The sequence below is a fragment of the Symphodus melops genome (genome assembly GCF_947650265.1).
Source record: "Symphodus melops genome assembly, chromosome: 21".
Lineage (NCBI taxonomy): Eukaryota > Metazoa > Chordata > Actinopteri > Labriformes > Labridae > Symphodus > Symphodus melops.
The window spans coordinates 9406644-9423208 of record NC_136711.1 but is presented as its reverse complement, the minus strand read 5'-3'; the positions used below and the strand labels follow the sequence as shown (position 1 = coordinate 9423208).

Sequence of the window (16565 nt, the reverse complement as noted above, 5' to 3'; positions counted from 1 at the left end):
TGATGAAAAAAAACGGATTCTTCTTGATATAACATGAAATGTTTCATGTAAAAACGTTATAACTCACATCTTATCACAGGAGAAGTTTCAAGTGATAGCAAAATACATTTCATGTTATTGTTACAGTCTAAAAGACCGTATAACGTGAAAAAGTTAAAAAAAATAAAATAAAAAGATTCTGTTGGAACTTTTCCTTTATTTTTACAGTATACATGAATGTTCTCTCAAAAGCGTTTCACTCCCTCTGTGATCCCATTTTATAATTATTGTCAGTATCAAACTTTTCCCCTCTGCAGCTGATGTGTCAAATTTTAACACATGTTTTGTGTGTACTTTAAATTGTAAATAAATACTTTGCACATCTATGTCATAAGACTGGTGCATGGTAAAGTAATGCACACTGTTTTAGTAAACTAGCTGGTCAAAACTAACTAAGTAAAAAAAAAACATTGCCAATTAATGCCAAGTAGAGTTTGCATGCATTTTTATACAACAGTAAGGGAAAAGGGACTAACAGCAATGGGAACAGCAGCTGAAACAGAAAAATATAATAAATAATGCCTTGATAGAGTTGACTGCAAAAGACCCCCAATATCTCAGTTTTGTTGCCCTTCAAGCCACAATCTAGTCTCTCTCTCTCTGCTCTCTCGCAGCAATCCCAGATTATTTCTTAGCTTCAGCTTCTAAACACCATCAGCTAAGCCAAATTGCCTCCCAGGACAGGAGAAATCTGTATGTTAAGCCACCAGTCGGTGGTCCTAGGATGGAAACGACAAGAAAACTGGTCTCCTTGGATGCAGTCGCCTCCAGGAGATCAAGCGTTAAATCCTCCTCTGTGATGCTCCCTCAGGAACCGCTTAAGCCGGTAACACGAGGTGACTGTTTGACTGACAGGGAGATTTGCGTTAGCATATCCTGATTCATGTTTGCCCAGATAACTCAACTGTCAGCTCCAACATGCTTTCTGTGATGTAATTTGAGGTTAAAAAATAAAACAATCTGTAATCTACTGAACCTTCTCAAAACATCAAATCAACTAGATGGGCAGAAATAACTAACCATTACATTTTAGTAGATTAGGAGTGTGCATGAGTCCAAGTAAATTCTAATATAGCAGTCCAATGTGTCAACATCCTCTCATTGTTCTTTACGTGTCATATATTGTCCCTAGCCTGTCTACAAACTCACCAATTGTGAAAGTTAATTTTTCGTGCTCCACTTTTCAGAAAAGGTGTGCTTAAACACGCCCACTTGGGGATTTTTCCTTAATGACATCACAAAGGGAAGACACACCTCTCGCAAGAGGGTGGAAATCCTACAGCTAGGTGTTTGTTCTGCCCTCCGAGTCTGCCTTTCCATGGTAAACAATAGGGCATGGTGCGAGATAGCCTAAGCCAAACTTCTTCTCGAGAAGGGCACGGTCAAACACATCTCACATGCATTTAAAGCTACAAACACTGAGCAGTGCTTAAATAGAGTGGTTTATAGGCATGCTTAAATATAGGATTGTAATGGATTTCGGGCAAGAAATGTCAAAGCCATGTTTTGGGGACCTCTTAGAAGTAATTCAAACTTGTTTGAAAATGGGTGTTTAGATATGTGACCTATAAAAGAAGCTTTTAACCTTGAACAGTGAGTGTTTTATTTCCTCAAATATCTTATTTTGCACAAGACTTACAGGCACCAATCTCTGCATGGTTATGCGTGAAATGCAATATAAGATGCGTGAAATGCAATATTTCACGCATTTCAATATTTCTCCTTTAAGGCTCATTCACAGATGAAGATGAAGACAAAATTGTGAAATACAAGATGTTAAATGCCTGTATGTAATCACTATTACTATCATTGCATTTTTCTTTTAAGAGACAGAGACAAAGAGGCAGCTGTTTTTCTTTACAAAAAACCTGCTCATGCCCTTTTTTAAGGACAGTAAGTCACGAGTAAGTGTAGGGGAGGCATTTTTCTTTAGGAGAAAATGAATAAATAGTAAACAAAGGACAGACATATTTTTAAGGTTTCTGCTGAGTAAGGTTATTTTCTGCTCATTTTCACACCACAGGGAACATGCTGTACAGTCTTAATACATCCTGCGTCACCTCAGCTTCCTGCCTCTGCACCTTAGAGATGAATCATGCTGAAACCGTCAAACGCACCGTGAACCATTCTCCAGTCCCTGATGTGTTTTGCAAAAGCAGCTGCGGGCATGACGCTGGATATGCAGCTGAAGAGTCAAAAGTTAAAAACTAAAAGATGGTGGAAGTGATAACAGCAGGGGTTGGCTGTGCAGTGATGTTCCCCCACTTCTTTAGATCTAGACTCAGGCGACATGTGAAATGGTGTCTGATCACAGCTGGAGTAGAGAAAGCAAAAAGGAGGCCAGAACAGAGAGGAGAGAGAGGTGTAGGAGCAGGGGGAGATGTGTCGAGTGGGACAAATGTGTTTGTGTGTGTGCTAGAGAAGTCACACAAGGAAAACACGCATGTACAGCAAACATTGGGTATTCAGATCAGAGGAGTCCTTTCGAAAATAACCTTGTTTTTCCCAGAACTTCTGTTTTAAGGTCGACACAAACCCAATTGTGGGTACTGCCCAAGGCATGTCACTAAATTTTGTCAGTGCCAGACAATAAAACTTCCAGACAGTATGTGGTCTTCTTCCTCCATTGCTATAGCAACCAAGATGATCCCAGTTTAGAAAGGCTCTAAAATATTTCTCTTGTTTTAGAAACCAGCCCCACATTCATTACTGTGCAGCTTTTGTAACAGGACATACTGAGTGTTTGATTGTGTTCCCCCCCCCCCATTGTTATTCTGGCTTATAATTCTGAAAAATGTGGTTCTTTATGTTGGAGTGGATGCTCTGTCTCATTAAGCAGGAGGATGCCCGTTTGTGCTGCATTTTATAATGTTTCTACTGAACTCAACTTTCCATTTCTGTGACCACATAAAACATTTTACTGTGTATATATCATGAACTATAAATTACGTGTCAAGCATTAGCTGTATCATGCAGAAATCATCCAACCAACCGAATTTCTCAGTTTAAAAAAAAAAAGCCTTTCTGTATTTTTCATAGAAAAACATGTAGACGACCACTGTGCAGCTTACCACATGGATTTTTTTTTCTTCTGATGCATCAAACTAAATGAATCCCACAACCCTTTTACCTTCCCTCCAGCAACACTTTGATGGCCAGATTCTAATCAAATTTGCTGCGGATGGTTCATAAAGGCTGAATCATAGAATTCACTTTCTGATCTTTCTTCTGGTGTCAAATTTGATTGAAAATTTTCAAATTGAACTGGAAATGCAATTTACTGAAAATATTTTTTCCTCTCCATAAGCTAAAAGCTTTGCATCTTCTTTCATCGTCTATGGACTCTCCTCTCGTGCATCCCTCAGGCCAAAATGTGAGCTGAACCGACAAACTATCATAATCAATCACTCACTAATAGGCGGACTGCTGATTCACATTTCAGTTTGATTTACGATGCATTTTGAAGCCAGTTGCAGAGTCAGTAAAGGAATCTTGAACAGCCAAATTCTAACACATCAAAAGAGCTTTTGCAGAGCAGGTGTTTATTTAAGCCAAGTGAATTAACATGGGGTGTAAATATAACATTTCAAGCTTGGTCTGCTTATTTCTAAATGCCACGTTATAAACTCTAATGGCCTAAAACTCTTACTCCTGTTATACTGTTACATTCAAATTCTGTCAATCATAAAGCATCATGTTGTTTGCACCGAGAAGACTGGAGTGGCTATGAATGAATAATGACCCCAGGGAGCTCAAATTTTATTCATCTTCATACCATCACCGCCCAAGCAGAAATGATCCTTGTGTTTTGATCTTTGCTGAATATGTTGCCAGCTGCTACGAGACCCGCGTGTGCCACCCTCCAACATCTGTCTGATCCTGTACATCAGTTTTATAAGCTTCTGACCTCTGGCTTCAATGCAACACCACGTTTTCTGTTACACATTTGTAAAGATAAACCATATCATCGATTTTTTTCCCCACATTTCTCTATATTATCCTTGGCTGTCAGTTAGAATATACTGTACTTGGTTAACTGTATTTGAGCACAAAATACAATAAAGTATATGTAAAAGAAGATATTACTGAATGATATAAAGCACAGTGTTTACACTAGCATCAAAAGCCCTATTTACTTACTCTATATAGATATCATGCTTTCATAAAGAGTGGTAATTATTGAATCATGCAAGTGCTAAATTGTAATTTAGCAGAAACACCATATTAAAAAAGGGGTCATTACATTACATTTCCTAGTGTGCCTAGCAATAGCTGTCCAAATCTGGTTATTTTTAGATTAGTTGTGGCAATGTTGCTGAACCGCTAATGAAACTTTTATCAGTAAGAGTATTAATATGTAATCTATTTTATGAAAACATTATAAAGTTTTAAATAAAGTTATTCAGTAGTTAGACTTTCTGTGGAATAAAAGGTAGACTAAGACTAATACTAGTCTCGTATCTAAACATAGACTAGAAATATTAATGGAAGACACCTATAAGTGAAGTTACCCATCGGTAGCCCCTTGATGGCTGTCACCACGCTGGAACAGCTCTCTCCTCCTAACTTTGAGTCAACCAAAGCACAGGCTTCGAACTGGAGCTGAGACAGGCTTTTAATCCTTTTGAAAAGTTGTTACATCACGTCCGCCTGTCAGTCACGTCAGCTACACGCCTTATTGTGTACAGCTCTTATCCTTCATAAATTCTTATATTGTTAATGATTATTAGCGCTTGACTGGTAAACTGGAAGTTTCATGTACACCACAGTCTGTAAAGAGTGGACATCCATGAAGTCAACCTGATAATGACAAATATTTTGAAGCTTCATATTCAACAATGTAGCTATTTCCATTTTTATGGATGAGATGGTGGGATGTATGCCAAAAAAAAAGACAAGGCTAATTCATTAGTAAGTTAATTAAATTGATTAAAAAAAAGTGTTTCTTACAGAGTGAGACTCTATAATGTGCTGACTGTAGGAGAATATAATTTAACTTCAAACAAATAAACACAAGCCCTACTGACAAGGAATTAGCATTACCTCTAGACCTCAGTTAATTTATTACTGTGATCATTACAGAGGACGTCCTCTGTCACAGAGGTCCTCTTATAATAGAAACCCAGTCCGGATCGGCATCTCAGTTTGTTTGTATTTTCTAAGGTCTCTGCAGCTTTTTCTGCCTAATTTTCTGGTCGAGAATATTATAGCGTACTTCACAAATTGTAATCAAAGGTTTTCCACAGCCTTTTACTTAGTGGGAGTAAATTCAGCTGGCTCATCTCACTACACAGTATGGAGACCTACTCACAGTAAAAGCAAACTAAAATCCTTCTTAAGAACCAGATGTCAAAGAGTCATTTGGTGGCTATATGCTTTGTAGGATGGAATAAGGATTGCCTCACTAGTGCTGACAGTATGTTCACATTAAGGCATTGTCGCCTAAAATTGCAAGGTGCCCTGGATTGCCTTTTTTGTATAGAATGTAAAAAATGCAGCATGTTATTCATTGTTGCTCGACACTTTCCAATCTAAAGCTCCAAATATTGAAAATAAAGGGGAAAAAAGTCACGTCTTGAGGCTCAAGAAACATGTAGGAGCTTATAAAATGTGTACGGCTCAAAGTTATTAATTATATGTCCAAAATGTATACACCTCGTCTCTGTGCCTCGAAACCAATCCTGTGCAAACAGGGCTTTAGAAGAACCAGTCATTTCATCATGTTGGTTGCAGTTTTGCCAGACCTTATAGACCTTATGGTGCATGCTTAAGAGGGCTCTACTTTTTTAAATATTTTATTTCATTTTTTCAAAATTATAGAGGAAGGAAATCGTGACAGGACAGGACACATGCACAAAGGCAACGACATGCAACTAAACAAACAATAAACAACAAAAGACTATAGCCTCTCCAAAAGACAATAGTGATAGCCTCATTCTGTGAGGAAGGCACTGAGAAGAACCAAACACGCCTCAGATCAGATTCCCAGCTGACCCTCGACAGGACATGGCTTGGACCGAGCCATTGAAGGAGAAGGGATGGGGGGGGGGGCCTATTCTAAAGGGCTTTGCGTTGCAAAAATAAAGAATACAAATCGATCCATACACATACCTATACACTCCATGTACACTTGGCATGTGCAGTCATAGATAAAAGTGGGCTTCATGAAGCCACAAGCTGTTTGTTCTTCCAACCGAGAGTCCATCACGATGTAAAGTCATAATTTAAGATATTAAAGGGCCCATATTATGCATTTTTGGGGTTCATGTATCTAATTTACGTGTTTACTAAAGTATGTTCACAATCGCTGATACATTTCATGCGGCTATTGCTAAAGCTAATAGGAGGAGGTGGGAGAAGCCGTGTTTCCATAGACTTTGAATTTTTTCAAATAGACGTGGCGAAACATGCACATGACACCTGAAAACACACTAAAGAGCATACAATACCAGAAAAAGCATAATAATATGGGACCTTTAACCCTAACCATGACCTTTTCTTTAGGTTAAATAAGAAGTTCTTGGGCCTAAAACTTCCAAAGGAGAGCCCATTTATGATCAAACAAAACAGTTTTTGTCTCAATGTAACAGTAAGGGCTGGCTCAAATTGTGTGCTCAAAGTGAGGCAGAAGCCCTGTGATCCCATGTTGTGTTTTTTAGGAAGTCCCTATAATTTTGGCTGTGAGGAAAAGCTAAACTCATTGCAAGGGCTAATAAAACTATTGGAAACTGCGAACAAGCTTAATAGGAAGATTCTATTATGGTAAGCACATAAATATTACTAAATAGTGAAATCAAATTATATTCAGCACTAAAAGCATTTTAGTAATATAAACTGGAAAAGCTGATGACCAAAATTCTATGAGAAAGCCAGCCCACGTGTTCAATAAACCACTGTCTGACTCAAGTAATGTTTTTATTGAGGGAGAAGACAAACTCCAAATCTTGTTAGTAGTCAACCTTGCTGGTATGAAGACAGACATGCTGAAACACAACATGATAATTAATCATAAACCAAAACTATCTTTTTTTTTTCTTGCTTGTAATCAGTACAACTCCCTGTTGAATTGTTGAAGACAATAGCAGCGTCCGCATGTCACTGCCAGCTTGTAAATTGCAGACACCCCCCTGAGATGCTGCTCAAGCACTTCTCATAATCATTGTCGTTACTTACAATTATCCTCCAAGGAGTTTGGGTAACAAGTGAGAGAACAAGAGGTGCAGCTGTGACACACACACACACACACACACACACACACACACACACACACACAAACACACACACACACACACACACACACACCTACACACACACACACACACATACACACACACACACACACACAGCATCGCTGCTCTGCAGAAATTATTCATGTCCACCACAATTCACTGACAGCAGAAAACAAACCGTCATATCCGACTCGGGGGATGATTTCTGCATTGTCCAGTCTGAAACATTTAAATGGCTTTTTATTTGGCCAGTACAGAAGACATTAATCATTTCCCATTATTACTAGTGTACCTGAGCTGCCCACATCAATCGATATTTGACATTTAAAGCTGCCGTGAGGAAATTTCGTTTTGTGCTGATTCTGGAGTCCAGTGTGTCCCCTGAACAGAAAACAGTAGCTCTTTATATCTTTGCTGATCTCGTCCTGAGCATGTGCATGAAGTGTTTTCTGAATTCTACATAAAAATACAGTTAAATCAGCTATCAATACTGTCTCATTCTCTATTTATCTTCCCAGAAGGTCTTATTACTCTTCCAATACCCTCGCCTCACTGTTACTTCCCAAAAGGTGTCCTCAATTGCCTTTGAGTCCTCAGTTTCCACATAATTGCTGCCTGTGACCTTGAGCGATTATCAGATGTGTTTCACTTTTTCCAGAGCTCTGTGAATTACACAAGTTTCTTCTTTCACCTTCAGGAAAAAAAACCTCGCTTGATTTTGAAATGTTTCCGCATAATTTCGCTTGAACCTGGTGTCAACTGTGCAAAGACTTTCTTCTTCACAAACCGCAGATATCTTGCAGATTTCAGTGTTTTGTCGCCTGAAGCTACAAGGAATCAAACAAGCACACAGCAGTGATGGAGGAAAATAAGGAAGTCAGAATTATCTGACTTGCTCTTTTTCTTGCCCCGTATCACATATCTGGCGGCTGCATTACATCCTGAACATTAGAGGCTGGTTGATGCAGCACTGACAGCTAATAAAGAAGCATTGACGTCACACTCTCTAGACTTATTCACCTCAAATCCAGAGACACACTCAGCTGTCTGTATCGGATATAAGCCAGATATCTGAGGTGACCCAGCACAGCATGCCAGTGAAAGACTGAATCTATTTTAGCTGCTGTGTGACACACTTTTAAAAACGAGTCGGAAAAGATGGTATCGAAAATGTTCACACACGTTTAGATTAAGGTTTAAGGTTTATTACAAAACTCACTTTATACAACACAGGTTCCAATTAAAATAAAGCAGTAGAGTCAAATTTTAGCTGCAGTTTCTTATTTATAGTAATCTACTTACTGTTGGAAGTAACAGTTAGGTGATCAAAAGGTTACAGACGGTTGTATAGACTAAAACAAATGGGCAAATTTTCAGTGATATCAAGCAATTATTTCTGAAGAGGCAATATGAAACCCAATGATGGTGTTCCTCTTACAGGAAAGGCGGAATTCAATTGTCAAATATATTTGAGAAGCAGGTAAAAAGGGGGAGATGGTGGGCCAAATGAATATCTTGGCTGCTGAAACATCCTTATCTAACTCGCCTAGCTCATCTTCTGGGTACCATAAAAACAAGAAGACATTGACAGTTTGAGGTTGGCAACCAGATTTTTGATGTGACAGACAATGGCCTTCACTCCTCAAAATATCAGATCATTTTAAGAGTACTGCTCTTAAAATGTTCCTGACCTGGTCGTTTACATATGCACCTCCCAGCCGGAGACTATCCCTAGTATTTCAGATGGAAAGGGTTTTGTGGACGGGGGGGATTTCTTCAGCAAAACATGAGCTTTAAGAAAGTCTGAAGTATGATGCTATAATGGAAGTCTGCCTTAATATGTGTAGTTCAACGGAACCACATTATCAACAAAAGAGTGGAGAAGAACGTACCACTAAACAGAAAACTAATGCTGCCATTAAATCACATGCACAGAGATTGTAGTGGCGGCTTGCATACATTCTACTCAGCACTGGTCACAGGATATAAATCATCACCATCCTCTCCCACTGGCTGGAGTTCAGCTCTCCTGATTATATGCTGCTGCGTTCTTACACCGGCTGTAATAAAGTAAAAACTTGTGTTCTCACGTGCAGCTCCTGTTCCAAGTATCAGGAGTTTTTCACTCCCCCTTTTCTGCAATTGGGAAAGCTCTAACATTAAACCCACTTGGTCATTACAGGAACTTAAATTTGAGTTAATTTGAGATGGAGGTGAGATGGAAAGGGTAAAAAATACTACTCGTGTACAAATGACAATCAGCAACCTGGTTAGGCCACCCCTGTTGAAAAAGTCTTAATACGCCCCTGTTTGTAATTGTTTTTTATTGTAACTTTTGGAAACACATCTTTAAGTGTAATGTACGTATGAAGATATTTTAAGTTGCCACTTTGTTACTTTATTATTTAAGATTAAAACAATATATACTTTTTTAACCTTCATACCGGATTGATTCAAAGCTCTTATCAGCTAATATCAGAATAACATTAAACAGAATCTTAGAGCAGATTAACTCTACTGACATGAGGCAACATTTACTGTATATCATAAAAACAACTAATCCTATGACTTGTGCTGCTGCACTGATCGTCTGAAAATAGAAGAAAACTAAAGTAAGATATATTTACTTTCACTTAGAGACCTGAGTGAGTCAAGCTGTACAGCTCTGTAAATGAAACTGAGAAAGTGAATCATGCTCACTGATTTCACAGATGACCACCTCACATGGCTCTGGAGCTCTTGTGATGTTGATTTTTTTTAATGTACAGTATGGTACAGGGAAACTTTAAATAGGTGCGAACCTCCTCCCCCCCCCCCCCCCCCCCCCCCCCCCCCCCCACACACACACACACACACACACACACACACACAATAATGGTTTCAAGAGGTAATTAAAACAAGTTCCATGCAGCCTGAAGTGGTTGGTTTTGCATCTGGCAGGTTAACACACTCGCCTATTGCCAGGGTAATCTTGATTCATCGCCAAGGTTGGTAACAGGACGTGACTGGATGCTTGTTGTTTGTCATCAAAACAGCTGAGAGGAACAACTTTTATGAAGCAAACAGGAATCCTTCCGAGACAGCCCTCCACCTCCTGGTAAATATAATACAACATGAACAAACATGAGGGAGAAACAGGATGCTTGGAACACAGACTACTTTGGTTAAAAGAGAGAAATGACCTGGGAAACAAACGCACAATTTCTCATGAACTGCATTAACACTAATAATACAAGGCAGCATAGTCTACCTCATTAATTATCTCATTGTGTAGACTGTAGTTAAGACAGTTCTGCTCGCTCTTCACGTTTATCACATCATTAAAGCAAGACTGGGGTCTACTCAACCACTGCAGGATATTGCTTTGTTAATGAGGTCACCAAACAACTCAAGGTCAATGAACAGACTTGAAACACACCATTAGTCAAAAAGTGAAGTTTTGAACATCTCCACACTTGCAAACATTGATTAAATGAGGTTGGACAATGCTACTTTTCCCGTTGTATCGGTGATATTCAGACCGAGAAGGAAAGCTACGTTTTTGTTTTCTTTAGTAAAAAGGTTTGTCATCACGCCTGGCCTGCCCTCATAAATAGATATATAACACACACATTATTATTCAGGGCAAAATCAGATATTTGTTTGAAATATCTGCAGTATGAACGCAGATGAAAAAGAATTAAGGGTACAATCTGTGAATGTGCTCTTTCTGCACTATACGCCTATGAATTCCATCAACCCTTTCACAACCCCACCAAGAAAAAAGCAATAGAACATTTTTCTGAATTTGTCATTGCCATAGATGAGTAACAGACCCTTTGGTTTTTGAAATATTGGCCTCTACTAAATGGTTGAGATGTCATTTGATGCATACGTATGACATTCCATGTGTGGGTTGACCGACACGCACCACTCTTTAATCCAGCCGACCATGCATGGTCCAGATAACCATGACTGATAAGAGACTGACGATTAAGTTTAATTTTTTATATTGTAACGAGTAATCAGGTGACTAATATTAATTGAGTGGAGTTAAAGTATAATTTTTTTTGGGCGAAGTAAAAGAAGAAGTTGCAGAAAAGAAAAACACTCAAGTAAAGTAACGATTCTCTAAAAACATCCTTTAATTGCCTCCTGTAACAAAGTATTTGTACTTAATGCCTCTAATGCTTTTACACAGTTGCAGATTTATGGGGATCAATGTCTTGAACATTGACAACAAGTGAGGTTGGTGAAACATGATGAAGCTGCAGTGATTAGCCAAAAAAAAAAAAAATCGAAAAATTGAAAATGCATGATCAGACCATCACAACTTTCTGTAGAGACAGGTAAAGAAACATTGTACAAAGAGCATCAGATAATGTATGGCATCGTTCAACCAGTCTGAGTTTTTAATGATCCAAGTAATCACCTAGTTTGGGTTCAGCAGGTAAGATTTCTACATGTACACTTTATCTCTGAGAGACAGATTTGATCCCCAGATCCTCTCACATGTCACATGTCCGAGTGTTTTAACCTTTGAAAAACTCAACAGAGTCAGTAAAACATTTTTAGTTTAGTTTAGTTTGTCTGCCATTACATTTTTTTCAGTCTTCTGGTCCATCTGTTTTTGATAAAGAGTGAGTGAAAATAAGTTAATTGACATTGAAGACAATGTCATAAATAATATACATTTGTTATGTAACATCCCTGAGATACTTCTCTGCCAGTGTTTAAGAATAATGAGAACCTGACCTTCACCTATTGATTACGTAAGACTCACAGAGGATTTCTCTGTGTAAACTCTGCCAGTTGTGCCTACATCGGAAATGAGTCCAGAAAAATAAATATGTCCACCTACGACAATGAGACCAGATCACAGCTGTTATCACAGCTCATGAAGAGAAAACAAGACTAAGAATAAACCCAGCCAACTCAAAGAAAATTAACACATCATGAGTGCTTCATTTCGTATCAAGTCACCCATAATGGTTTCTATATTGGGATCAAGTTGCACAGATATGATAATAATGTATGCTAAGGTTCTGGCTAAAGCCTTTTATGCCACACACTCTGTAGTTGATTCAATTTTATCACATATTGTAAGCATATCTTGAAAGCTGGGATGCAGTTAGTCTAAAACTTCAGGCTACAGGAAGAGAGTTCACATTTGAATCTTTCTTAAAATACTTTTCTTTTGGACGACTGGCTGAGTCTGGCAGACCCCTATTTTTTTTAAAAAGGGGAGAGAACCTAAATTTGAACACGTCTGTTGCTGCTTTTTTTAATAGCAACACTTTTTCGTCAATCCAAAGTGAAAACTTGCTGTTGTGACACTCTGAGACAGGAAGTTCAGCTTTGGAGGATTAGAGATAAACAAGCTGGCGACCATCTCTAATTTAACGCCAATCAACTGCACTAAAGTTAAGGTTGCCATAGCAGCATACAAAAAGGTAGCCCACAAGCTTCCACTCAGCTCTCCTCAGCAAACCCCTCTGATAAACCCTCGCTGTTTAGATCAATTACCCTGATGAATATAATCAGACACATTGTCTGGGTGAGTACTTTTCCTTTTTGTTGGGTACAAATCTATTCATCTCATTGTGCATGAACATAATCCAGAGAGCATTTTGTGCTATAATTTAGTTGCTTGGGTGAAAGTGAATGCAGGAAGTGAGTAACTTTAATTATCTCAAAAAACACCTATTTCCCTAATATGACAGTTTTCAAAGTTTGCTCGACCAAAGTTGAATACTCTAAAAACAACGAACTTGTTGGGGTTATCTAGGGTCTGCATAAAAACATTTCTGCATTTTTTAAACTTTTATAAATACATATATGCAACAAGAGAATATGGTACCCTACTCTACTTCTATAAAAAAGGTTTAATCTGGATACAAAGGTTTAGAAATCCCCTTTTTTTCTAGATCTGGAAACAGATGACTAAATCTTAATCAGCCGTACTTCAAACATTGTCCACAGAGGGTGTAAAGATTTGATAAAAATTATTGTAACAAAACCCTAATGTCTATTTTACTACTATGTCCTTGAAGAAGTAATAATTTAAGTAATTTGTCTATCAAAATCAAAGTAAAAAGTGCTGACTGGTTTGACCAATTTAAAACTTTTTTTCTTTTTTCTGGTAACCCTTTTTAAATCCAGTGACCTTATAAATCCAAATCTAATTTAAAATTTATGAAAAACACAACCTTGAGGTTCTTTCTGTTTAAAGAGTAGACTGTCTGGGTAAAGAGTAGACATTCATCCCCTTGAGGAACATTTAGGCTCCTTGAAAATAAACTTCTGGTCGCAGAGTACCAGATATTCAAATCTGTCTTCTGTCCATGTGTGAAAGCAAACCAACTGGAAATGTTCTGCTCGAAAAAGTTCTTGTACTTGTGGTTGTACAAACCTTGGAGCAGTGAACTTTTGACCCAGGATAGTTATCAGCACATGGTCCCCATCCGAGAGGAGAAATCCCATCGGTTTAATGTGGAGAATACTTCTTAAAAATTCCTGCTCCCTGTTGAGAGTGCTTGCAGTGGAAACACACCTTTAGGCTGTGTGTGTTTCTTTTAAGCAGATTTCTCTTAATACTTGCAACCACTCAGACGAAACCATGAATCTGTATATTTAATCAGCAAATGCAATCCCTCACATTATTTGAAAAAAGAAAAATTCTTTGAGGACATCCTGCTCTGTAGACAGAACACTACAGATGGTGTGCCAGAGCAGTGAGAACACATTAGTATCTTCTGCCCCCCTGTCTTCATTTCTCTAATCCTTTCTTTGCGTGATTGAGGGTTTTATTCCCAGTTTTCAATCTCATAATTTATTTTACAGTTCATTGATGTGTGAGTGATGTTCGGCATGCACTGTGCCTATGGAGAACCTTTTTTTCGTCACTGATTGGCTGCGGATGGTCGGCGCACTTTAGAGGAGACCTTCAGAAGTATGGTAATTGTGTTTTCGAGCCGCCCTGATAAGTCTGCTGCTCTCATGTTGAGGAGGGAGCCAAGAAGTGCTGTGCTTTCAGCCGAGCTGCAATCATGCTTAACATTGTCAGCTAAATTTTTAAATACGTTCTTCACACATGTTAGTGTTCCCATTGCTGAGAGTAAAAAAAAAGCACAGCCCTGAGCAGACAATTTTAGTTTTTCAAACAGAAGCTCATGTCCTGGCTCAGGTTCATCCGAGGATGTGCTGTTAACACCTAATATAACCTGCATTCAATAAAACTCAAGATGTGATATTTAAACACAAACTGCTGCTCCAGCCCCCTGTGTGTTTAGATTATTCATTCATGTGTGTGCAGTCATTTGCTTATTCCCCTTTATCTGACACGGTTTGTAAATCTGTGTGGACTTGTTCCAGCCCTTCCTGGATGTTTTTCTCTAAGTACATATTTCTAATCTTTTATTTATCAATAATCCACAACTCTTGGATGTCAACCACAATTTTAAACATATTTAGCAAAAGGTCCTTGAGCAAAGTTTTGCAAGTATGTAATGACCGAGCCACAGGCAGGTCAGTCGGTCAGTAGCTGTAGATCTGAGGGATAGTGGGCCGGTGGAAAAGAGGGAAGTAAGAAAGGCGGAAGTAAGACACAGGTGCAGGTGCCAAGCAGTTCACTCAAAACTACATTTTCCAGGAGACCCAGAAAACCAAACATGAAGGCAAAGGCTGCCAGGGAGGCCAAAACACTCAACACAAAGGGCCGGGGTGTCAACAAAATCACCCAGCACCCCAAGCTATTTACTGAGAGACTATGGACCCAAATACACAGAAAGTTATTTCTTTGTGTTTATAAACACACAAATGAAAAGAGATAGAGCAGAAGACGAAACAATGAGTCAGCACAAGCACTGAAGCATATCCAGCAGCATATACAAGCTCCCCACATCTGGTTTTAATCAGGGCCAATCAACCATAGAGGCACCTGACTCTGCCCTGAGGTGATTCGATCACCAGTCTCAGTGAGAAGCAAGCGTGTACCCTCACAGGGCCGCCCTCAAATTGGGAGGTGGGCAGTTTGATCCGGCTGCAAGTTAAGGTATCCTTGGGCAAGATATTGAACCCCAAATGGCTCCCAAAAGCCTAGCCTGCAGTGTATGAATGTGTGTAATGATTCATTACACAGCAGTCTTGCAGGGCACTCATTGTATGACTGTGTGTGTAAGGATGATTACAGACTTTTAGTGTAAAGTGCCTCAAGATGTCAGAAGACCAAAAAGTCCCTATTTAAGACCCAGAATCATAAAATACTTGATTCATTCCTGAGGAGAAAGATGGGCATTGCAGTTGCTCTTCTTTAAAGGTCCCATATTATGGCCTTTATGTAATAATATATGTGCCTCACCATGCAGGCTATCTCATCCGCCTGTGTTTGCAAGGCTCTGAATCCCCCACGATCAAGGTCCCCTCGTGGGCCTAGTCTGATCTTGGTCGGCTGTTCCACTCTGTTGTAATTGGTCAGTCGCTCAGCACGGACGTCACATGGACGTGCATCACGATCTTGGTCTTGCTACACTGAGCCAATAGGCTTGGATCAGTGATAGCAAGCTGGCGAATGTAAGCGGGGGTGGGGAGGGGGCCTAATCATGGACAAGACACCTTGAAAACACACTAAAGAGCATATAAGACATAGAAAGAAAGACCAGTGAGAAATACAAGTAATAAGTCCAAAAAGTTGAGTATTGCAAAGTTGAATTAATGAAAACAAATGTTTTCAAGTTTAGTTTCAGTAAAGTACACATGTGGTCCATTTACTGATTATAAGATAAAACTGTTGACTTTAAACAAGTATGTTGCTTTAATGTGTCTGAAAACACAGAAGTCATGTCGGGCAGTTTGGATTAACTGTGTTGTGTTTGAAGTGCTATACAAATCAAGTTAAGTTCAGGTTTGTTTGTTTTTATTAACTAAGAGCCAATTAGTTAACTCAGTGTCATGGAAGACACATATATCATATTTAATCATGAATGTTGATGACAGGCCAGCATGCAGATGATAAATGCTCTTCCATTAAAGTTATAACAGAGTTTAGGGCATGCAAAAATACACAAGGGCAATGCATGAAATTAAACTGTTTGACTATTTGAAACTATATTACAAGCATGCCTGGATATTTTTATATTATATTTATACTAACTGTTAAGGCAGTCAATGTTGATATTTGAATATAATTATTGTTCTCCAAGAGTTACAAGATGGAAATCCAGACGTTTGACTTTTTTTCAGCACACTGCTCTCCTAAATGAACCCAGCAGATGTGACATGTCATTCAGGAGACCTTTGAACATCAACATACAGGACAAT

General features: G+C 38.8%; 1 protein-coding gene across 1 annotated transcript in view; it reads right to left on the bottom strand.

Moving 5' to 3' along the window:
* The window catches only part of LOC306817423 (retinol dehydrogenase 13-like), a 35378-nt gene extending 25020 nt beyond the window's left edge, over nt 1–10358 (bottom strand). Inside the window, exon 1 of the mRNA XM_079334254.1 lies at nt 10223–10358. Within this exon, the coding sequence (XP_079190380.1) occupies nt 10223–10248 (26 nt within the window). The 5' untranslated portion in view covers nt 10249–10358. The remainder of the gene's footprint in view (nt 1–10222) is intronic.
* Between the last annotated feature and the right edge of the window lie 6207 nt (nt 10359–16565).